Source organism: Manis javanica, chromosome 2 (assembly GCF_040802235.1).
Source record: "Manis javanica isolate MJ-LG chromosome 2, MJ_LKY, whole genome shotgun sequence".
Classification (NCBI taxonomy): Eukaryota; Metazoa; Chordata; class Mammalia; order Pholidota; family Manidae; genus Manis; species Manis javanica.
This window is the reverse complement of record NC_133157.1, coordinates 5,238,788-5,261,733: the sequence shown is the minus strand read 5'-3', so window position 1 is coordinate 5,261,733 and position 22,946 is coordinate 5,238,788. Positions and strand designations below refer to the sequence as shown.

The following is a 22,946-nucleotide window of genomic DNA, read 5'->3' as shown; positions in this document are numbered from 1 at the left end:
TCCCACCTAACCAGTCCTACTGCTAATAATTCATTATAACACCCATGCTGTCTCAGTGGCCTGGTCTCTGAGGCTTGAGAAGAAGGGAGGGAAATGGTGGGGGGTGGGATCGAGGAAAGAAGCTTTTCAAGGCGCCCTGGCCTCTTCACCGCCGGCCGAAGCGGAAGCTGAAGCCACCTTTCTTCCTGCTGTAGCCATTAAGCTCCTCAGCCAGGGTCCCCAGCGGGCCGCCAGCCTTGCCATCAGCTGGGAGGAAGCCAGTGGCCTCGCTGCCATCATCATCCTGCCTCCCGAACCGGAACCTGAAGCCAGCACGCTCTCGGTCCGACATCTGCAGCTCCTTGGCCATGACAAGCAGGGCCTGTGGGTGTGGCGCTCTCAGCCACTGAGAGGGGCCCCTCGGGAGGTGGATTTGGTGGCCCCCAGCCTGGCTGGGCCAGCTCCCTTGGCCCCCGATACCACCCGTGGCATCTGTGGGCTCTTCTCTGCCCAGTTGAGGGAAGCAGGTGCCCAACTGCAGGAGGAGGAGGCAGGACAGGGAGGAAGGGCTTATCATCTGGTCCAGAGGAAAGAGAGGAAGAAGTTAATAGGCTGCACACGTGGGCCATGCCCCCCGGCTTGTCAACGGTGCTCCCCAGGGCCTGGGCAGCCTCCAGGCCATCAGCCGGTAGTACGGAGGGCCCACCCTGCGAGCAGCAGGAGAAGGTGCCATGTTGGGAGACTAGGTCTTTATTTTCTTAGCAGGCTCAGGAGCTGAGGGCACCACTCAGGCTGTTCGCCCTCTGCTGCGGTCCCCTGGCAGCTTAGCACCCTACCTCGGCTGCGAGGATGGCCCACAGTGGTGCGCAGGCAGCCCTGGGAGAGCCGAGCAAAGTCGATTCATTCTTTCATTGTGATCATTGGCTCTCGGGCCATATCATCCCAGAACCGTGGGGTACAGAGTTAATACCATCAATCTTTTAGTTTTCAACTTGATAAATGGGTTGAGCTTAAGCTGTCTGGCTGGGACACTGCTAATGTCTCTTTAAGGTGGAAATGAGTTGCTCCTGAAAGCAGGAAACAGATGTGATGCTCTTGGGCTAACTCAGACACCCGCCTGAAGCGGAGTATGTGAACGTCCTGGGCACCGACGGCCCTTGTTGAGCACCATCTGTATGCCAGGCTATGAGCTAAAACCTGTGAGCACCGTCTGTGTGCACAGCTGCACTTCATCTTCACAATGAACCTAATTTTTAGGCACTGTTGTTCCCATTTTTTTCAGACAAGAAAACCATCAGCAAGCCCAAGAGACTGTGCCTAGGCCACAGCGAGAGAGTGAAGCTCTGGGATTCACGATTCAAAGGGCCAGACGGCGTCTGAGTGCCGGCCCTGTGGGCAGTGCTTTCCGCCCATATCTGATATCATCCTTGCAATCCTCTTACCGGAGGGCATCATCTCGTCCCCTGTCACTGAGGAGGCAACAGGTTCGAACAGGCGACTTGCCCAAGATCGCACAGCCTTGTAAGGGACAAAGCTGGGATGCAAGCCCACGTCTGATCGGGCTTGACTCAGGAATCGCTACCCTACACCAAGGATGGCAGTCTGGAGGGGACCTGAGACAGAAGGTTCCCCAGAGTGCCTGGCCTCGGCAGTAATGGCTCGTCCCTCGCAGAGGAAGCCTTTTTGGCGACGACCATGTGAGTCAGAGCTGGCTGGCCCTCTGCGGAGTAGAACTGAGGCTGGGATAAAGAGAGCTGGTTCCGGAGAAGCCAGCACCGAGTCCCTAGAGCTCTCTGCAGAAATGGCTCCCTTGAAGAGACGTCAAAGTGAACTCGGCCAGAAAGCTTGGAAGGAGTCATAAAGGCAGATCTCCTCCCTACCCAATCCAGCCCCCCTAAGCTACCCTGATCCCCTGGGCCTGGGCAGGGTGGGGGGGTTTCTTCCCAGGTGGTTTCCTCCCCACAGGAAGCGCTGCCCACAGCAGTAATGGCTGGGACCAGGGAGGGTTCCACCTGGTGGATGAGTCCCCCTGTGGTGGCCTCTGTGTCCTGAGAAAGGGGGCATCTTGCTGCACTGAAGCAGGTGGTCTGTCTCCCATTTTGTGGGGGTCATGGACCTCCTGAAGAACCTGGTGGGAGCTTGGGGCATTCGCCACTGAAAATTTGGCCCCTGCACAAGTTAGGGCTTCAGGCCCCAACACCCAGAAGGTGGCAGGAAAAGCACAGGATGGAAGCCCAGGGGCTGTGCCCCTGAGGGCAGCTGTGGGCTGCCTGTGCCCACTCCTGACCTGGAGGAGGGCCTGAGCGGGGCTCCTGCTGGGCATGCAGTGACTGTACTCACCCTGCTGTGGGCCTGCTCCCCAGGAGGGCTGCTGGACCCCAGCCGGCTGGGCAGAGCTCCGCTGGTTCCCATTCAGGTGTGTGGCTCCCGGGTTCACCCTGCTTTATAAAGGGCCCCTGGGTGCACTTGCCACCATGCGGTCTGATTGCCACACATTCCTGACCCTGGGATTCCATTGGGGACGCTGGTAGTGAAGGAAGGGACGGCTGAATTGATAAAGCCCCAACACACACAGGATGTGCCTGCCCTTTGCCCACCCTGCTTGGGGGAGAGCGGGCGGCATGACTAAATCAGAGTGGCAGGCCGGAGCTCTTGAGCCCCTTGGAGGGGGCGGCCCTGCCTCTCTCCGGCCTCGTGAGCCTCCCACCAGCCAGCACGGTCTCCTCATGGGCTCAGAAAGTCAACGCCCGTGAGGCCAGTGACTGCCTTTCAGTTGAGTTAGGCGAGCAGTTGTGTCCAGGGCCCTGGCTCCCTGCTTGGAAGCTTTGAGAGGCATCTGGCACCAAGGCTGAGCGGGGCAGCAGAACCGGACGCCTGTTTCCTGCACAAGGGTGTGTGCGAGGGGCTCATGAGGCCCCCCCTCGAGCCCCGGGCCCCCGAACCACAACTGGTTTGTTCCACAGAAGGGCAACTCAATGTTTACCACTAGCCCAGCTCCAGCGCCTGGCTCAGTGCCTGACGCCCATTCACAAAAGGGCAGACAGAAGGGTGGGTGTTTTCAAAACTAGGCTGGCTCTTCACTGGGTGGCCGGGGAGCCTTGCTTTCTGAACCTCCAGTGAGGGTAGTCACGCCACCTCTCCGGCCATGGTGATGGGTCAGGAAAGGAGGCTGTCAGCCCAGCGTGGGACTGGGCAGGGCTTGATGACGGGTGTTCTGGCCATTGTTCCAGTTCACCCACGGTGGAGGACATGAGCGTTTGTCACTCCCCGGCCCTTGCTTCTGGGTGGTGTGTCCCCAGCTGAGCTTGTGAACAAGACGAGGGAACGCCAAGTGCTGTCCTCTGCATCGCCACACTGAACTGAGGGGTTGGAGGGGTTGCTTTGTGCACCCACAGGCCTTTGCAGGATCCACTCTGACCCAGGCATGGCCACCGGCCAGTCATGTTGTTCACGTCTCAGAGTGCTCACTGCATGCTTATTCCCTGCAAAATCTGACATGTCCCTCCGCCTGCCCTGTGTGCGATCACAGAGCACCCCTAGGGTCTGTGCACCTAAGCCGGGACGTGGCTCCCTGTTGGGCGGGATACTCTGCAGCGATCTCCAGGCATTGGCCAAGGGGGAAGGCCGGCACCCAACATAGGGGGAGGCGTTGGCCTGCGGGTCTGGTCCCCGCCCGCCACCACCTGGTCCAGTGCGTACAGTCCCAGGAGCTCCTCCCCTGCCCCTCCCCTTATCCTGTCCCACTGCCTATGCCCAATGACCCCTGTACCCCATCTGAGGAGCACCTGGGGGGAGACCAACAGCAGGTGTCCTGACAGCCCAGCCATGACTCCAGCCTCTGCCACTCGCCTGGCCTGGATTTTCCCTCCACTGAGAGCAAGCAAGGGAGTGGGTGCTTCGTGAGGCTGGGCCACCCTGCATGGTCTCGGGGTAGCTGCTCAGGCCAGGCTGTGGACCTATTACCCCTGCCTGTGGAATACTAGGGGTGTGGAGAAGCCCACCACGGGGCCCCTACCCACACGGGAATTGAGCCAGCCTGGCAGATGCTTCCCTGGTGCCAGTACCCTGAGGAAGGGGCTGGAATCTTTCCCCCCCACAGTGGAGGGGGCTCTGAGGCCCGCAGGGTCAGGGTGCTTGTCGGTGTGGGGGCAGGCTCTGCCCCGTCCTCTGCTCTCCAGCCCCGCTGCAGCGGGAAGCAGCGGGAAGCCTTGGCTCCCCTTGGCCTTGACTGCAGAGAATGGGGTCAAGAAAAGGCAGGCGACCATGGGCTGACTTTGGGCCCTTTGGCAGGGTGCCCTCTGTCCTCCCCTTGGCAAGGATGAGGGCTTCATGGGCAGGCATGGGCAGAGGGTGCACCCAATGCCAACAGGGGCAGGTGCAGAGCAGCTTCCACCACCAAGGCCAGGCCTGCCTCTGAAGGGCTGGTGTGTGTGCACGCATGTACGTGCATGTGCACAGGAGATGGGAGGTGTGTCATTTATATCCCTAGTCAGTGCTGCTCTGTTGTGACACTGGGTGCTGGTCAATGATGGGGTGCAGCCTGCAGTCGTTAATACGCTGTGCGGCTTTAGGCCACATGCTTGCCCTTTCTGTGCCTCAGCTCCCTCTGGTGTCAAATGAGACACTTCTGGGCTCTGCCCTGTGAAATTCCTCAGGGGAGGCTGCGGGGAACTGGGAGAGCAGGTGTGAGGTCGGTCCCTGAGGGCCTCCCAAGAGAGAAGCTCCGCTTAGCTGGCCGACACATTGGGCTCCAAGGAAATGTTTGGCTCTGAATACCACCGCTGGCCCAGGTCCCTTCCAGGGGGGACTCCCAGCTCTGAGAAGCGGCCACAGAAAGTCTGAGTGTTGGGCATGGCTTTGGGGTGGGGGCAAGGTTGGGGTGAGAGTGAGGAGGCCCCCATGTGCCCACAGATCCCTCAGCCCACCCTGCCCCCTCCCTCGGGTAGAGGTGCCTGGAGCCAAATGGTGGATTTGGTGCTGAATTTCCCAAGTCTGAAGGCTCGCCAGGTGCCCCCAGGAACACCTGGCCCAGATTGTTTATGAACACACTCCTGGGGCTCCTTGAAGCCTCTGGGCTCTCTCCAGGGGATGAGCCCCCACTCTCGAGCACTTGTGGGGGATGACAACTGGGACTGTTTCTGCCACTGGGGCCACCAACAGCAGCGATGGGCCAGGGCCCCAGGGAAGGTCAGGGATGGCCCAGGCTGGGTCACCGGAGGGTCTCCTCCCCGCACAGAGGTTGTCAGGCCTTTAGGGTCAATGCTGGGAGGCTGGAGCTTTGGGGCAGGGGACCCGGAGGAGCCTGCTTTCTTCCAGCCCAAGTGAAGTTCCCTGAGAAGCAGTCCTGGAGGAGTGTCAGGGCCACATCCCAGGACGTCCAAGCTGGCCAGCAGCCCGGGCTCCTCAGCTTCGCTGTCCTTCTCCAGGTGTGGAGCTGAGACTCAGTGAGGACAGGGCCTACTGGGTGGCAGCCTGGCTGTGCCAAGCCCAGGCCCCTGACTTGGCTCCCAGCCCCCTCCTCTGCCCTCCAGCCACACACCAGCCCTAAGGACTGGGTTCCATGCCTGCTCAGCCACATACCAGCTGGGGCCTTGGGCAAGTCACATCACTTCCTGCACCGGTTTCTCCACCTGCCTGGGACAGCAGCAGTGCTCACATCGTTGGGGGCAGGAGCCACTGGGTGAAAGGCAGGCTGTGTCACTGCAGCTCCCGCCCAGAGTAGCTGCTGCTGGCGTCCGGGAGAGCCCAGATGGTGCCCTCTGTGAGCAGGGCTCCCAGGGCCTGCCTTCCCAGAGCCCTGGCACTGCTGGCCGAGCCCCTCCTGCTGTGTGGGTCACCTTCCGGGCCATATGATGCACTGTTTGTGACTGAAAGGCACGTAGTCTGTCAGCTGTAGAACTTGTGACCGACCCCGCGGAATCTTCCCAGTCAGCCCCAGCAGTTGAGCCAGGGAAGCTTCCTGCCAGGGGAGCTGCCGTCGGGGAGGTTTGGTGACTGTGGGAGAGGCGCCGAGTGGAGCAAGGCCCCCACTGGGATGGCTGTGGCCCACGGGGCTGCAGGAGGCCATGATCACCTTAGAGATGTCCCATGGCCTGGCCCAGGGGCCCACTCCCCAGGCCTCCCCCAGGGCCCGACACACTGCCGTGCCCTAGGACAGTGGAGGGGCATAGATCTGTGAATGGCCCAGGAACCCAGCACGCAGCCACAGACTCCCTGGGCCACACAGCTGGGCGCCCAGACACCCTCCAGCCACCCCTGCAGGTGACTGAGGTGGGGCTCCAGCACACAGCTGGTCTCCAATGCAGGCGATAAATACTGGATTCCATTAAGTAAACTCAGGATTGTTTGTCCTTAAGCCTCAGACTGGCCCTATGAATAAACAGCCCTCAGGGACTGTTTGTTCTTGAGTCTCAACACTTCAGGACTCCAGCCCAGCCAGCAGAGACCCACAGGGACAGTGTGTCACCCTGGGGACCTGATGGGATGCACAGATAGAGCAAGCCCAGGTTCCCCTGCAGGATCTGCCCCGCAGGGGCAGCCTGGGTGGCTTAGGACCGGGCACAGGGCTCTCTGGGAAATGCCACTTCCCACCAGAAGGCGTCAGACAGGTGGGGAGAGCCGGGAACTCTTACGGAGGCAGTCCCAGACTGTGGGGGAGTCGGCCCTGCCCATGGTACGTTGGGGGGTGCTGAGCAGGGCTAGAGGCAGAGGCCTGGGTCATCACGAGACTTTATTGGAGACACAACACATGACGCCCAGCACACACAGCTAGGCTGGCCCCTTGCCGTGCCCTGTCCACGCTCAATAAGCTGGCCCTCAAGCCCTTCCCTGTCCGCCCCCAACCTCCACTGGCCGACCTTTGCAGTCGTGCACACCCATTGTGCAGTGGGGCTAACGTGACTAGCCTCAGCCCGGAGCTGGGCCCCACTCCCGCCTCTGCAACATCCCACCAAGGCCCAGCCCCAGCCCTCCAGGCTTGCCAAGTCCTGCCAGCTGCTTGGCCCACTTGAGTTTTGTGGACAGCCCTCTCCCTGCTAGCATCTGGAGAAACTGAGGCCTTGGGGAGGCCCCGGGCACTTGGACCAAAGCCTAGTGTCCTTTGTTGTGGGTTCGGTGCATCCCCTAATGTGTCCTGCTGGTGTGCTGCCCCCAGACTCCACAGGACAGAGCTCTGCCACTGACTGAGGCCTTGCTCAAGTTCCCCTACCCGCCCGGCCCCCCGCCCCATCCACAGACACAGCAAGCCCCCTCCCCCAGTTCCTGCTGGCATGCTTCACTAATCCTACGAATCCAGGGTGACGGGCTCCCAGCTTCCAGGGCTCCAGTCCCAGCCAGAGACCCGCATGGATGACGGGTGGCGGTCTGGGGTGGGGGATCAGGAGGAGATGGGCCCCAGGACGAACATCATGAACCTATTTACACGCAGCTGCAGGGGAACCACAGTCGGGCCTCCGTGGTTCTGTTCTCAGCGCCCAGCCACCTGCGCTGAGGCCGTCAGAGTGGAGACCCAGGGTCTGTCCATTCTCCGGACCCAGGAGCCTGGGCGGCCCACTGGCAGCCTTGCGCTGAACTCAGAGATGGGTCCATGGTTTGGGGGGCAAGCGATGAGGCCTGTCCCTTCCAACAGACCTACCTGTGCTGCTGGGAGGAACTTCAGAAGCCTGCGGGGACCCCCATGTAGGGACCCCTGCCCCTGCTTGGCTCACTTGCCTCATCAAGGGAAAGAGGAAAAGGGGAGAGGGTTTGGTAAGGTCACATGGGAGAGCGAGGCCACAGGCACCCCCAGTCAAGCCCCCGGCTCAGGCCCCTGGGGGCAGAGGCAGGCGTGGTGCCCACAGCCCCAGAACCTCAGGTCGTGGAGTTGCCCTTCCCCACTGGATCTCCCAGAACCCCATCACCCCATCCCACAGGCCAGCCATTCACATAGGCCGTGGGCTTTGAAGGAGCGCCCTTTAGGGAAGGAGGGTCACTGCCCTTGGCTGTCCCCACCATCACGGGCTTTGTGCCCATTCAGCCAGCGTTTGGTCCGGCTCCATGCCCCAGTGGTGCCAGGCCTGGCTGGGCGTGGGGCTGGTGCTCTGGTGAGAACAGGTGTCCCAAGGCTGTAGGACACTCCTGAAGGCCCCCTCACCCATCCCCGCAGTCTGCTCCATGGCCAGGCCCTGACGCGCACGCACATCTGCAAAGCCATTAACATCACACTCACCAAGAGTTTGTTTGATGACAGATCAGAAAGCTCTTGGCACTTTCTAAACAGCCTGGCACTGCAGGGCTGGCAGCAAAAGCTGCTCCAGCCTGGGGCCGCTGGGGAGAAGGGGGCTCCCTGGGATGAGGACTCGGGGTCCTACAGGGGGCCAGCAGGGGAGCTGCCCTTTGAGTCATGTGGGCCATCTTACATACCTCTCCCCCGACCCTGCTCCAGCCCCGCCTGCGCCTGGGCTGCACCCTCACTTGACCACTGGACTCTGATTGCCTGTTTCTTGGCCTTCTTTGCTTCAAGCTTCAAGAGGGGAGGGATCATCTTGTCCAGCACCCAGGACAGGCGTTGGCCCAGAGCAGATGACCAGCGAGACGTTGCTGAACGTGGACCACCAGGTGGGGCTGGAGGAGACTGGCAGGCCACATGGCGAGTCGGTGGCACTCTGGGCCTCTCCTGCTGCCCCTGCCATCTCTGCCTTATTGTCACTGAAGCACAGGCTTCGGTGGGAGCAGAAGGGAGAGCTGAACCCACGCTCCCCACTTGCCTGCCTTCAGCTGCCCTCAGTGTCCTGTAAGGACACCCTGCACCCCCGCAGGGCAGGGGAGGGGCCACTGGGCAGCCCCCAGGCTGACTTCCTGGACCCTCATCAGCTCCCTACAAGCGGGAACTTGGAAAAACAGTCCTGTGCTTGGATTGGAAGGCAAATGCATCAGGGTCCCAGTCTGTTGAGCTGGTGTCCCAGCCCCACCCCGCCTGGCTGCTGACCTTGGGGAACCTGCAGTTCTGTCGGGGAGCAGTAAGAGTATGTCGGGCACTGAGAATTCAATGAGATAATGTCTGTACCTGGTGAAGCTCAGTCTCCCCCATTTGTCCTGTAAGGCCTCCTCCCCCTGGACAGAGGTGGCAGCACCCAGAGTCACCAGCAGGGGGCGGCCTCCCCCCCACCCCCAGACTACAGTCTCTGGGCTGATGGGGTAATGGCCACTGACAGCTTGGGCCCAGCCCCCACCCACCAGGCCTGCTCCCAGGAGGTCCCCGGGATCCCACAGTCCCTGGGGATTGGTGGTGGGGGTGGTACAAGCCCTGCTGCAGCCCAGAAAATCATGAGGTCCTCACTGGCCCTGCCCCGCCCGGTGGTGCAGGTCCTGTGCCGCCCTCCTCGGGCAGGCAAATGCGGTGGGCCTTTGGCTGCTTCAGGAAGGCAGGAGGCTGGGCACAGCAGACAAGGGGACTGGGGACCTCCAAGGCCTGGGGGAACACCGGTGGATGGGTGGGGGTGCTCCAGGGAACCAGCCTCTGTCACCCTGGATGTGAGCCCTGGCAGGCAGCCGTGCCCAGCCTGGCCTGGGGGCATGGCAGGATGCGACTGCCCAGCCCACAGCCAGTCTCCTGGCCCTTGGGGGAGGGTGGGATCCCCAGGCAGCGTGTAAGTGAGGGAGGGGGCCGGGAGGGTAGGAGGAGGCTGGCCTCAGATCTAACTCAGAAAGATCTGAACATTTCCTCTTATCAAAGGGCCCCAAGGGTGTTGTCTGCCCCTTCTCGGTTCCCTGCAGCAACGGGTGGCAGGACTGGCCAAGCGGAGGGGCTGCCAGGAGCACATGACAGACTCCCAGTCAGGAGAGGGCCGGCACTTGGCCCAGGAGCTGAAGTTCAGGCAGGCCTGGGTCGTCAGGCTTGGGGCACCCCTCATCGGCAGAGCAAATTGGGGCAGTGGAGACAGTGCCGTGTAACCTCACCCGCCCAGAGGGGCTTAGTGTCGGAGTTGGCCTGGCGCACCCGCACGCCAGGGCGGTCAACCATGCGCGGGCAGGCAGACACTGGGGCAGGGGCGCGGCTGGGGGCGGGGCTGGGGCGGCGCGGGGTCGGAGGCGCACCGATCTAGCGGTCCTCCCGGACCGGCCGGACCTTCATCTCGGAGAACTTGAGGGAGTACTGCCAGCCGGTCCAGGACGACCACTCGACACCGTCGGCGTAGGAGGCGTGTGCACCGCGCAGGTACTGCCCGTTGAGGTTGGACGTGTGGCAGTTGCGGTACCACCAGGCGCCGCGGTAGAAGGTGGCGCAGTTGTTCTCCGAGTGGTCACTGTCGCGGTCCTTGGTGGTGAACTTCATGCCGCTGTGCTTCAGGAGGGAGTCCCCTGCACAGGCACGCACATTCAGGTGTGTGCCCCCGTCCGAGCACAGCTCTGTGTGCACGACGCACCCTTGGGTATACAAGCACACATGTGCAGAATGCCCCCCTATGCACACCAATGCACGCAACTGCCCAACACCCTCCCAGTGCCACCTGGGGGCCCCCATGGCTGTCCCTGCGTCCAGGTGGTTGGTCGCTAACCCTCCCAGTTTTCTACCCACTCCTTTCTTGCTTCTGCCTAAGAGGGGAATCCCAGCCCGGGGAGATTCAGACACCAGACTGCAGAGGCCCCCTGAGGCCAGACTCCAGATCCTGATCTTGGCCGTGGGCTCACTTTGCTCATCTGGGTTCACCCGCTTTGCAAAATGGGTGAACAATCCCAGCTGGCTTCACATTGCTGGGATGAGTACCAGGTGGGACTTGAAGGTGGAGTGAGAAGCCTTGATCCTGACCCCAGAGGGCAGCAGTACTTGACCTGGGCCTCCTTTGTGCTCCTAGGTGGGCAGGCCAGTGGGCTGCCCCTGCCCGTCCTTACCCCCTGGAGTGCCTGGAGCCCTACCTGCAGTGCCTGAATAGTCCGCCACAGTGAGTGGGTACCCATCTTCCTCGGGGTCCACGGAGAACAAGCCCACGCCAAAGCTCCCGTAGCGGGCATAGGCCGTGCCATTGTCAAAGTCCTCCAGGTCCACGTGTAGCTCATAGGCAGCCTGAGTGGTCAGGGCGTGGATCCTCTGGAGCCCTAGAGTAGGGAAGAAGTGGGGGAGTGAGATACTTGGAAGCTTAGACCCCCAGAGAGAACAGAGGACACTCAAGAGCTAAGCTCGTGTGGGTGGGGACAGAAGGGGACAACCACCACCAGCCACATGTACTCTTAGCTCTGGGCAGCTTTTCTCCTACGGGCCTGTGTTTGGCAGGAAACTGAGGACTGACAGTTTATCATGTTTGATTTTTCTCTGTTCACTTTAAGCCAGGCTTTGCTTTCCAAATGTCTGAGCTGAAAGCTGGTGGAAAGACTGCAGGAGGCAGAAGGAATCTGGGAGATCTTCAGGGCTGGGGGGTGGCGGCACCCTCATCCTTTCTCACAGCCTGGGCTTCAGCCAGTTGGGATCTGGTGTCACACACACTTCCCTGAACCTGGCCTCTGAGACTTTGCATATGCTGTTCCCTCTGCCTGGGACTCCTTTCCCTACTCTCAGGAAGGCTGCCTGACCTTCTGTAAGGGTTAAGGGCCCTGCTGACTGTGGTATTCCCCCCATCCGTGTTTGTCATTCTGTCCCAGCTGCCTGGTTCCTCGTTGGTCTTCCCCAGCATGGAAGGTCCATGACAGCACCATGACTGTCCTGTTCACTGTCAATCCCTGCGTCTGAGCTGGTGCCCAGCACACAGTAGGTCCTCAAACAATGATGGCTTAGTGGGTGAGCAGAAGGTGGGGTCCAAGTCTCCTACTGTCTCTGGGGCCTGGCTCTATGTCCCTCACACACACACACGGTCCAGCTTGCTCACCCCACCCCCTCAGCTCTCCTGGGCCCATCCTGGGGCCGCCCTCACACACATGCACATAATACAGACACGCGCACACACACACACACTCTCAAGGTGCTTCCCTGCAAGTTTGATTACCTCTTGATTAAGACGGCATTTAATTAAATGCCTTACAAGTTATCAGCATCGAGTGACATTTCATCAGCCTCTGCCTCCTGCCTTCCTTGCCTAACAGGTGGGTCCACGTGGGCCTGCTACCCGGGCCTGAGGCTGTGCGGGCCCCCCAGCCACCCAGAGGGAGGCCTGGAAGCTCCGTGCTCCAGGTCCAGGGCGAAGAAGAAGCCACAGCAGGCTGCCCAGCGTCTGCCTGCACCCACCCGTCCTCACCAAGGCCCTGGCTTGATAGCATTCGGTCCCATCTCCTGGCCTCTCTCCACTCCTCCCTGGGCCCAAGCTTGCACACCTGTGGAGTGGGCTCATGGGGCTGCTGGGAGGGGCCAGCAGGGCTTCACAAACCGTAAAGGGCAGTCGGTTAGCAACAGTAACAGCAACCACCACCTGGATGGCGCTTCCAGATGCCAGGCACCGTTCTGAGCACTTCACATGAACCAATGGATCCAGTGGAATCAGAAGAGTCCAATTTAATTAAAGAATCTCCGTGCAGCTCTGAGAAGAGAGCCTGGCGCCCGGCACACATTACCCAGGTGTTTGCCCTGCTGTCTCGGTGCACGGAGGCAGGCGCCATTACCATCCCTGTTCTATAGGGGAGGAAAGTGAGCCCAGGGAGGTCAAGTAGTTGGCCCAGGTCACACAGTCGGCAAGTAGCAGAGCTGGGATTTGAACCCAGGCAGACTTGCCGAGACTCCTTGCTATTCAGTTCTTGCCAGGACAAATAACGCCATCCAGAATAGGGCAAGAGGGAGACCAGCCTAGTGGAGATGCCGGAAGGTTCCTTTCCTCACCACCAAATGGTCGCTCATGGCCAGAGTCTCACATTAGCACACCATTCCTGCTGCACTCTCCCAGTGCCCATGAGAGGCCCCTGGGCAGGGTGCCCTGAGGGAGGGCTGGTGGGGATGCTGGGCTTCTGGGGTCCCCCCCTCATCTGCACCTCTGCGCATGAGTGCCACCTCCCTCCCTCCCAGGCTCGGCCTCTGTCTCCCCTCTGCATTTCTCCAGCCCTTGCTGATCTGCCAGGATACTCGCACCCCAGCTTCCCTGAGCCCTGCGGAGGTGACCTGAAATCTGACCCCATCATCATCATCCGTCAGAGTTCAAATCAGAGTGTGAGTAAGAGGTTGCTGGGGGATTAAAAAGGAGAAAAAAACATGTGGACCCCCAAACCTCATACTGTCACCCAGTGTGCCCCCAGATGGGGTAAAGATCTGAACCTAACACATAACACTAAAAAGGCATTTTTAAATTTAATTTAATGTCAGTAATTTAATTTACTGCCTCCATTTTAAAAAGTAGACATTTTTATAAATCTGGGAGAAGAAAGCAGGGCCTAAAAACCCCAAAGGTATAAAGGAAAAGACTGGTAAAGATTGACCACATAAAAAATTTTAATTTCTAGGAAATAAGCAATGATATTACCAAAAAAAAAAAAAAACCGAAAGACAAAAATTGGTAGTAAATATGCATCATGTGTATATGGCAAATGATCAATAACCTTAATATATAAAGAGCTCCCATAACTCAATAGGAACAGACAAAACACTGGATAAGGTGACAGGCATGAGTGGGAAAGCAGAGGGAGGGCTGGGTTTGAGTTGACATTCTCGTCAGGGTGCCGCGTCTGCCTCGAGCTAATCAAGGCCCCGCTTAAATGCTTCCTCCTGCACCTTCAGTGGCTGCTGATAGATTTCAATTAAGATTCCGCGAGTGGCGCAGGCACCGACGCTGCTCCAAGACGGTGGGTGGTGATGCGGCACAGGGCCCCACTGGCCGCTTTCTCCCTATCTTTATACACCCACCTGGGCGGGGGGGTGAGGGAAGGGTCTCCCCACCTAGAAGCTTCTCTCCCAACCCCCCACTTCCATCACTCAGTGGAGGGCCTGGCTTAAAGCTTGGCTGGGTGTCAGGCGTGAATCCCGCTCAGGCTTCTCACACACACACACACACATGCACACACTAGCTTGTGACTTGTGTCACTTGTGCCCAGTGACCACCCTTTGTGAGCCTCGGTGTCCTCAACCATAGAAGGAGAGGACGGCAGCGGTGTTACTCTCTTGGGGTGGCCGTAAGTTGTCCCTGTCCAAGTGTGTAAAGTGGGCTGGCCCCACACAGGTACTCAGTAAGTGGGGACCATGGTCATGAAGTCCACATTGGGGTGTCTGGCTTCTCCTGAAACTGGTGCTGGCCTGGTACCAGGGACACAGCAGAGGTCAGGGCGGAGAGGGTCCCACCCTCATGGATCCCGGGTCAGAGGCAGATCAACATTAACCAAATGACAGTGTAAGTTACAACCCAGGTGCCTCTGTGCATTCAGGGGGGCAGGCAGGCACCTGGACCCCACTTCTGTCCCAGCCCTCCCCTTCTCCCAGTGTTTCTGTAGAAAGTCCTTACAGACTGGGGACCCCCTGACCCTCACCTGGAGCCCAGACCCCAGTGCTCAGCCCTATGGTTGGTGCCACCAACTGCCACCATTTCTTTCTCATCTCCCTTGTCTCCTGCCCAGCCGCTTCCAGCCCGGCTGGGGAATGTTCCAGATATCCGTGCCTGGGGAAGCTGGTGTGGGGACACTCTGAGGGGTCACCCAAATGCTGGAGCATGTCATTCCAAAGCGGTGTGTTTAGTTGAATATATGTTAAGATGTAAATGGGGGTGACTGCCCACAGGCACCAGGGGTTTCTTTCTGGGGTGGAGAGCGCGCTCTGGGATTGGATAGTGGTGGTGGCTGCAGCACTGTGAACATACTAACAGCCACTAAATCCTGCCCTATGAAACAGTGGATTCAATCTCAAAAAAAACCCCAGACCCTAAAAACTCACCTCAAGCCACAGCTTTCCCCCATATACATACAGGACCTCAGACCTGTGGCTTTTATGGACATTATTCTTTAGAAATTATGTAAGATAATTCAGAATTTAAAACACTGAGAGAATTTAAAGATAAATAGTAAGTAAATAATAGTAATGATGATAATAATATGAATATAAGCTTTTTGAGCCCTAACTTGGCTGCAGGTGTGGATCGCGGGCCAGCTGTAGGGAATATGCAGCCGCACCAGGAGCCAGTGGGCGCCATGTCAGGCGCCACGCCAGGAGTGTGGACTGGCTGCTCTTAGGGGAGTTGTGCCCTTGGGGTCCAGAGCACAGCATTGGGCATTGCTGACCCCCAAGGATGGGGTAGTTTGGGGGTTGCCCTGGCCTTCCCAGAACCTAGACCTGCCTCTGCCCCACAGCTCACTTGACCCAGGACAGCACCTGGGCCCCAGGGCGTCCAGTAGGAAGAGTGCATCTCCAGGGGACCTGCTTACGGTGGCCGCGGGTCCTTTGTATCCTGCTCACGGACCTCATCCCCCCGAATGCACCGCTCACCTTCCAGGCAGCACCTGTGAGCTGACTCAGGGGCACCAAGGCCAGGGGGACTGGATGGCCACCCCCCTGGGGACAGCGGCTCTCTGAGTCTGGTTGGTCCAGGTAGAGAGCGGGCTGCCGCAGGGGACGCCAGGGGCTCTCACCTAACCAGTGCTCCCCCGTGAGCTTGCCGAAGCCGTCCCGGTACGCCTCCCAACCACGGAAGAAGTTCACAGAGCCGTCCTCCCGGCGCTGGAACACCTGTGGACAGAGGTGAGGGTGGGGAGCTGGCGCCGACCCCCAGAGCCCCCAGCCCGTGGGTCTGTCCCTTGCCCCTCAGACTTCCTTCCCGTGCCTCCCGTTTCCCTCAGTGGCTGCAGGCCAGGAGCCGAGCAAGAACCTGTGGCCCGAGGTGGGACCGGCCGAACGCCCCCAGGGCTCTGAAACGTCCCTTCAAAAAGGGTTCATGATGGACCCGGGCGGGCTGGAGACACCACTGCTGCCTCTCTGTGGGACCCTGGACTGGTCCCACCGTGGCTTGGGCCTCAGTTTCCCCACTGGTCAAATAAGAGGGATGGGCCTGGGTCCTGATAACTTTTCTCAGGTCAAAACAAAACTGAACAAAAACACCTTCTCCAGTTTTGAAACACCAAGAACACACCCGGCCCATGCTCAGCCTCCAGGGCTCCAGCACCCCCACCAGGGTAGGGCAGGGGATGGGGGGCAGGGGGCCTTAGGAAACCAGAGCCCCAGCCACTTCTCAGGGGAGGCCCAGGAGCCCACAGCTGGATGGGTGGGACTTGGCACGGTGACAGCCTAGGGGCCTCTGTTCTTCCTTTTAATTCTTGACTTGGGAGCCGGAATCCCATCGGTTAAATTGCTTTGAAATAAGTACCCTGCTGGTCCAGGCCAGAGCTGCCTTGAGTGTTTACGAGATCTGCTGACGGCCCTGCTCGGCCACCCCTCCCCGCACCCTTTTTGTCTAACAGGCCTTTTTCCTGTGCATTTGCCGAGGCAGCAGCCCCACGCTGCCATCTGTGCCCGAGACCGAGGCGTCAGAGACCTGGCCACGGCACCAGCGGGCTGCCAGTTTCATTACTAAGCAGCCTGATTTCAGTCACCCGGAGCTGCCCAGGTGTGCGTGGGCCCAGTCTGCCTGCGGGCAGAGCAGCAGCTGCTCTGCGTCGGTCCCTGGGGAACCATCCGTCAGGGGCGGGCGCTCTGGCGTCGGAGAGCAGGAGAGAGATGACACCTCTGTTTTTTGCTCCACTACCTCAGACCCGGCCTGGCCCGGAGACGGGTTAGTCCTCAGAAGGGACTGGCAGGAAATTCAGTCAGGCTGAGTGAGAGCTGGGCCGTGGTGGAGGATGGCACTGACGGCAGACCGGGGGCCCTGAGCACAGGCCCTCTGAAAGCCTGATGCTGCTGCCGGGAAGGCTTCCACAGCAGGAGCCCGTTTCTGCCGGAGGAGGGGAGCTGGAGGGGCTGGACGAGGGGATGGGGTGCCTGGCCTGGGCTCGGGTTCTGGCTATGCCACTTGTCATGCTGGCCTGTGACTCTACCCTCTGGGCCTCAGTCTCCCCATCTGTAAAATAGGGAAAATAGGGATAAGGGCAACCTCCCCGCCCCCCATCCCAACCCACAGGCTGTGGCAGCCAACCGAGAGCAAGCTCAGGGCTGGCACACAGTGGGTGCACACAAGCTGGGGGACGACAGCGTCAGACGCGGGCCCAGCTCTCCCCCAGCCAGGCCACACCCTGCTCTTCCTTCCAGACCGATGGCTCTTCCCTGAGCCCCAGGGCCCACCCCAAGCCTTCTTTGTTCATTCACATGTTCCATGGAGTACCTCCGCCAGGTGCTGGCTGGGGAAACTGAGTCAGGGCCCTTGGGGCAGAGGAACACAGGAGGGGCCTGGGCTCAGGGACCCCCATCAGATGGGAAGCAGGACTGATCTGAGGGGCGGGGAGAGAATGAGTTATGTCCAGCAAAGCTGGCCTCAGGAGGGACTCCAGGGTGGCCCTCGAGGAAGGCGGGGTTCTGGGCCCTTACCCACCAGGGGCCTGGGAAAGTCATCTCTCCTCTCTGGGCCTCACTCTCCTCCCCATGGACAAGGCCTGCTTCCCAGGGCCTCAGCGAGGGATAGATGGCAGAGCAGCTGGCATTATTATTATTGCCATCAGTATTATTATTTTTACTGGTTCTACTGTCATGAAGTAGAAAGCGGGCTACCAGGCTTCCAGGCACGGGCAGGGCATGAACCATGGAAACTGAGATGGGCAGGCAGAGTGCCCAAGGCTGGCTGGCGTTGAGAGCCAAGCCCAGCAGATGCTCAGGGGTGAAGCCTCCTCACTAAGTGCCTGCATTATTTGCCAAATCTTTACCCCAACTCCGGGATCCTGAGTTCTGTGTCCCCTGGTCCCCCTCCTTGTAACCGAACACAGAAGTCTGGACAAAGGTCAAAGGTCAGGTGGCTGTGAGCAGCGGACTGGGCAGCCTGACCCACATCTCATACCCGCAGCCTGAGGCCTGGCAGGACACGTGAAGGCCAGTATTTTACCTCCCATGTCCACATTCTGACTTGCTGCTGACCAGGGCATCCCAAACCTGGGTGTGCCTCCTTGTCTCCTGAGCAGGCCTCTGATGCCAAGAGCTGACCTCAAGCCCCCAGCCCTCGGCCCCCTTCCCCACTGCCCTCCAGGGATAGCTCACTCTGTCCAGGAAGGCACACTAATCAACTGGGTGTGGCAGACGTTCCCAATGAGGTGATTTGAATCCACACCAGCTTAGAAGCCTCAGCAATTATTTGCAACGTGGGCATTTTAACTGGGGTGGTAATGAATCATGACCCACCCCTGGAAGGGCCGAGACGCAGCCATGATGTGGCTTTGCAAAAGTGGCCGTTAGACTTTTTGACCAGGACCCAGGGGAATGCAGTTTATATTGCATACACACTCACAGGTGTTCACATCTGAAACAAAAGCTTCCTGAAATGATACTTATCCTTATTAAGATGGATGTGCTCTAAAATTTTCTATCCTGTTTATTGTATTCCACACTATTTGATTTAAAAAACAATGTCGATCACAACCCATTAAGTTGATTTTGCCACCTCCCCACAGATCACGACCTGCAATTTGAGAAACGCCGCTCTGGACGGTGCTGGCCTTTGCCGTGGTTTACTCTTATTGCTTGGTTCAGACACCGAGCGGTCAAGCGTGCTGGGCACTGCCTAGGATCTGATTCAAAACACCCTCAAGCTGATTACAGAGCAGCCTGGCCAGCAAGTTCCAAGTGTGAGCGAGGCCACAGACCGACGCTGTTTCTCCCAGGTTCCCAGGAGTATGTCAGAGGCCCAGGGTGAACGGCAGCTGTGGCTTCAGGTTTCTGGAAACCAGCTGGACTTCAGGGACACCGGATGGCAGGATGTCACCAAGAAGAAGGCCTTCAATTACAGAGCAAGGCTCAGCCGGACAGGAAGATACCAAGGGAAGCCAGCAGTGGATGGATGCGCCCACTTTCCCTCCTTTCACCCGGCTCATAGAACACAAATCCCACTTAGGCAAAACCGGGAAGAAAGGTAAGGAAACAAAATAATTTGGGGGCTAAAATATTCATCGGTCCTGCTCGGGGCAGCTCCCTTGGGTTCCAGCTGCAGAGCGATTGATGTAAAAACTCTCCTGCCCTGCGGCCTCTCGGGCAGGACCCCAGTGGGGGGACACACAGCGCGTGTTTTCTTGGTGCGGATTCTCAAAAGCCAGCTGCCCGGCGCCAGGCACATCTTCCAAGTGCCGCGAGCAGGGAGGCTCTGCCAGAGGAGCGCGGGGCCCACATGGTCCTGCAGATGGTGCCTCCGTTTAAAGAAAGAAGCAAGTGCACGTGGGGAGGCGGCAGGAGGGGGAGAGCAGCAGGGCGGCTGACTGTCCCGTGTCTGCTAGACAGGCTCCAGGCTGTCCCCACAGGGGCCCCTCGGGCGGGCCCCGTCTACCTGCTCCTTGTCTGCCACGGCGCCAGGAGTCTGGGGTCCTCATCCTGAGCCCCTGAGCCTGGCTCTGTGGCCCCCCAGCACCGGCCCAGGCCTTCAAGAGCAGCAAGCCTCCTCCCACAGCCTGGGAGGGAAGGGTTCACATCCCATTTGACAGGAAAAGACTAAGGTTTGGAGAGGTGGGGTGACTGCAGAGTGGGGGTGTGTCAAGGCTGGGGTGCTAGGACCCACTGAGGACAAAAGGGGGACACTGACCATGCACAAAGACTGAGGGTGGCCGAGGGCTGCCCCGTGGCTGAGCGGGTGGACAGTGCCTCCCTGCACCTGTGAGCCCACTTGGCCCTCATCATAGCTGGACCAGGCCAGCCCCAGCAATGGCCTGCACCCAGAAGACCCAAGTTCTATCTGGACTCCAGCCGGTAGGCTGGGTGACCATTTGAGTGTTGGCTTCTCTCCTGCAAAACGAAAGGGCTGCCTCACCAGGCCCCGTGGGGTATGCCTGGTTCCCTGGGGTGACTCTGGCCCCGAGAGAGCTCACAGCCCCAGGAGAGGTGGACGCACAGCCAGCAGTCCCGGGGCAGAGCAGCTCCCAACCTGGCATGTGTCTTCCAGCTTCATGCCTGTTTCCTCCCCTGTACAACAGGGATTATAACAGCCCCTGCCCACGAGGATTTGGTGACAGGTGAATGTACTGGCTGATACCCAGCATTCCACAATGGTGACACCTGTGGTTACATTTGCTTTGAGCTCAGAGGAGGAGGAGCCACCTGCTGGGTGGCTGGGAGGGTGGTCAGGGAGAGCTTCCTGGAGGAGTTGCTCAGCTGAACTGCACTGGGCAGGGTCTTGGTAGGTTGTCAGAGGAGATGAGGCCCGAGGGCTGGGAGCTGGGTGGGTCCAAATCCTGTGAGATGGGGAGCGGGTGTCTCTGTCACCTTGGAAGGCTCCCCAGGAGGTAGCTTCTGGGATTTTTCCTAGACTGATGGAGCTGCAGTGGAAACCACTTACAGGCAGCACAGTGTCAGTTGTGCAGCCCCGGCATGCACCAACCTCCCAGGCCTCCCGAGCAGGCAATTCTGGGAGGAGGGGTGCAGGGCTGGGGCAGAGCCGATTCTTGTTCCTGAAGAACAGAGAGCTCAGATGTGCCACGCAGCCCTTCAAAGGCGGTCCCTGGGGAGGCTCTGCCGCTTTCATAGGGGCAGTTGCTCCTTCACTCCCTCCTGGACACCTGTGGGCAGCACCTCCAGGGGCCCCCAGCATTGCTGGCAAGAGCACAGGTTCCAGAATAAGGCCGAGCTGAGTTCAAATTCTGACTTGGCTTTTCACAGGCTGTACAACCTCGGACACATCTCGGACCCTGTCCAAGCCTCAGTTTCCCTCCCTGTAAAAAAGCACCTCCAGCAAACCCATGTCACCCCCGCTGGGTTGCAGGTGCAACAGAGTAAAAGTGTAAACCGGGTGGCACACAGTAGGTATAATCAACATCAAACTCCCTGTCAGAACCAGCTGCCAAGCCCAGAAGGAAGTGGCCCACTCCTTGTTTTTGACTGAAAATGGTACCCCCCGGCTTGGCGCCCTGCCTGTTCCCCGGGCTTGGCAGTTGGCGCCTGCCGGCTCCTGGCAAAGCCTGCTCAGAGCTGCCATTTGCCAAATGCTGAGGTACCGGGCTGAGCCCTCACATGCATTACTCCATCTACGTTAAAAGTCTGAGAACTCCCAACTGCTCTAGGCGGAGGCCGGCCTTCCCCTGCAGATGGGTCAAGGGGACGAGGGGTGTCACCACAGGCCGTTACAAGGGTGCTCAGGCTCCAAAGACTCCCCTGCACAGGACCCCGCTGCTGCCGAGCCAGCCTGGGGGCACTGTGGCTCACCGATGGCATGGCCCTGACACCAGAGCCCTTGTGACAAGGGTGACTGGCTGTAGCTCAGCCACGCGGGAAGGAGCCAGCACCCTCGGTGGCCTCCCCAGCAGGGCCTGCACCCCATGCCCCGGCCGGGCTGGGCCAGGGGGCTTTCCTCTCTCCCTGAGCCTGGTCCCACTGCCATGCTGGGCTCTGCTTGGCCACGGCTCCTCTGATGTTTCCCAAGTGAGGGAAGGGGTTTTCCTCTCTGCCTGGGGAACTCAGCAGGGAGAGGGGTGCACAGCAGAGAGGGGCGGGTTCCTTGCACAGCGGAGCCAATTAGAGGCAGGGCTGAGCCAGCTGACTCTGCAGAGCGGTCAAATGCCTAGCAGAGCATGGTTACTGTGCAGGGCGGGGGCCCGGGCCACTGCTGGTGGCACAGGGGCAGCCAGCTGCGCTGGGGGTCTGAGTGCATCGCAGAGCAGAACTGATTCCATTAGACGTCCTGCAGTGGGAGATGCCAAACTGGACCTGATTTCTGGGACCCAGGCCAGTGATTATGCAAAGACAAGGGTTGACCATCAGGCCTGGGACCAGCAGTGCTACAGGCAGATCTCAGGGGGTCAAGGGAGGGATCCAGTCTGCCGATGCCCAGCTGGACCCTCCTTCTGGCCATCCAAATCCAGCCCCAGGCCCTGGGCGTGGCCACCCGTTCTGTAGGCCTGCAAGGCAGCCATGCAAAACACGAGGGCTACCCACTGGCTGGATGAGGAAGGGGACATATGGCCTTTCCAGTGTCACCCTGATGTGGGAAGTGGGCTGTAGACAGCCAGCTTCTTCCCACACATCACCTTCCAAGTGAGGAAATTTGGCCTCTGCTGTTACGAATCTTCCTCCCTTTTAAAAACAGTGCTTGGCTGTAAGATGCTACAGAGTACAGCTGGGTTCCTCCATTCACAGGATCCCCCAGGGCTCAGCATGGCCCCGGGGGCCCTCAGTCCCTCCCCCGCAGGTGAGCAGCCTGCCCAGGGTTCTGACTCTCCCCCAACGGATGCAGCACTATACTGTCCCCATTGAACACATGATAAGACAGAGACTGAGTGAGGTGGCTTCACCCCCGAAAGATGCCAAGCAGTCACCTGTCTGGCAAATACTGAGGGAGCCCAACCTGGTGGGCAAGCACCCTGCAGACCGCAGACCGCTGAGCTACAGCGGTGATCCCATGACCAGGGCCCCTGTGGAGGGTGCCTGGTTGGGGTGCATATGGGAGCACGCACACATGATCGCTTAGGCGCTCCTGTGCCTGCTGCAGAGGCACATGCAGGTGACCCAGGTGGCCAGGGACATCTCCCGAGGACACGGCACCAGGGGCTTGCTGCTGAGCCCTTGGCCATGGTTGGCGCTCAGTGGCTGAAGGCGCGAATGAATGAGTGCCCCTGTGTGACAGTTCCACAGACATGCATGAGGTGGGGCCTCAGGGTGCTTGGGAGCTGCCCAGGGTGCTTGGGAGCTGCCCAGGGTTCTGTTCATTTGCTGGATGGCTTTGGACAAATCGTTTGCCCTCTCTGAGGCTGCCCTGCCAGCCTCCAGGACTGTAGGGCTGCTGGCTGGGTGATGGGGGTTGGGGCGACTCTGGGATATAAACTTCTGAGCCCCCTCCTCACCCCATCCAGTCTCTCACAAGCAGGCACTGAATGGATAGTCCAGCCGCGGTGCCCTGTCCACCAGGGAGAGTCATCCAGTGTTGGCACTCAAGACTTAGCAGTTTGGAAGGGGCCCCTAATGAGGATGGATGGTACTTGGGCCCAGG

General features: G+C 59.6%; 3 protein-coding genes across 4 annotated transcripts in view; 1 reads left to right on the top strand and 2 right to left on the bottom strand.

Moving 5' to 3' along the window:
- The window catches only part of ABL1 (ABL proto-oncogene 1, non-receptor tyrosine kinase), a 130,043-nt gene extending 127,492 nt beyond the window's left edge, over positions 1 to 2,551 (top strand). For both annotated transcript variants that reach the window (XR_005058415.2, XM_037007910.2), the window contains one exon: positions 1,262 to 2,551. Coding sequence is in view for 1 of the 2 variants with exons in the window: in XM_037007910.2 (XP_036863805.1) it covers positions 1,262 to 1,359 (98 nt within the window). In the remaining variant the exon portion in view is untranslated. The remainder of the gene's footprint in view (positions 1 to 1,261) is intronic.
- On the bottom strand, positions 11 to 1,251 carry QRFP (pyroglutamylated RFamide peptide). Its single transcript, XM_073222767.1, has one exon. The coding sequence runs from the start codon at positions 554 to 556 to the stop codon at positions 146 to 148; it is 411 nt and encodes a 136-aa protein (XP_073078868.1). The 5' UTR covers positions 557 to 1,251; the 3' UTR covers positions 11 to 145.
- Positions 2,552 to 5,905: 3,354 nt separating the features above from the next.
- FIBCD1 (fibrinogen C domain containing 1) overlaps positions 5,906 to 22,946 on the bottom strand; it is a 35,846-nt gene continuing 18,805 nt past the window's right edge. Inside the window, exons 5-7 of the mRNA XM_017678044.3 lie at positions 15,481 to 15,577; positions 10,873 to 11,052; positions 5,906 to 10,317 (exon numbers count right to left, since the gene is read on the bottom strand). Coding sequence (XP_017533533.1) covers positions 10,058 to 10,317; positions 10,873 to 11,052; positions 15,481 to 15,577 — 537 coding nt within the window. The 3' untranslated portion in view covers positions 5,906 to 10,057. The remainder of the gene's footprint in view (positions 10,318 to 10,872; positions 11,053 to 15,480; positions 15,578 to 22,946) is intronic.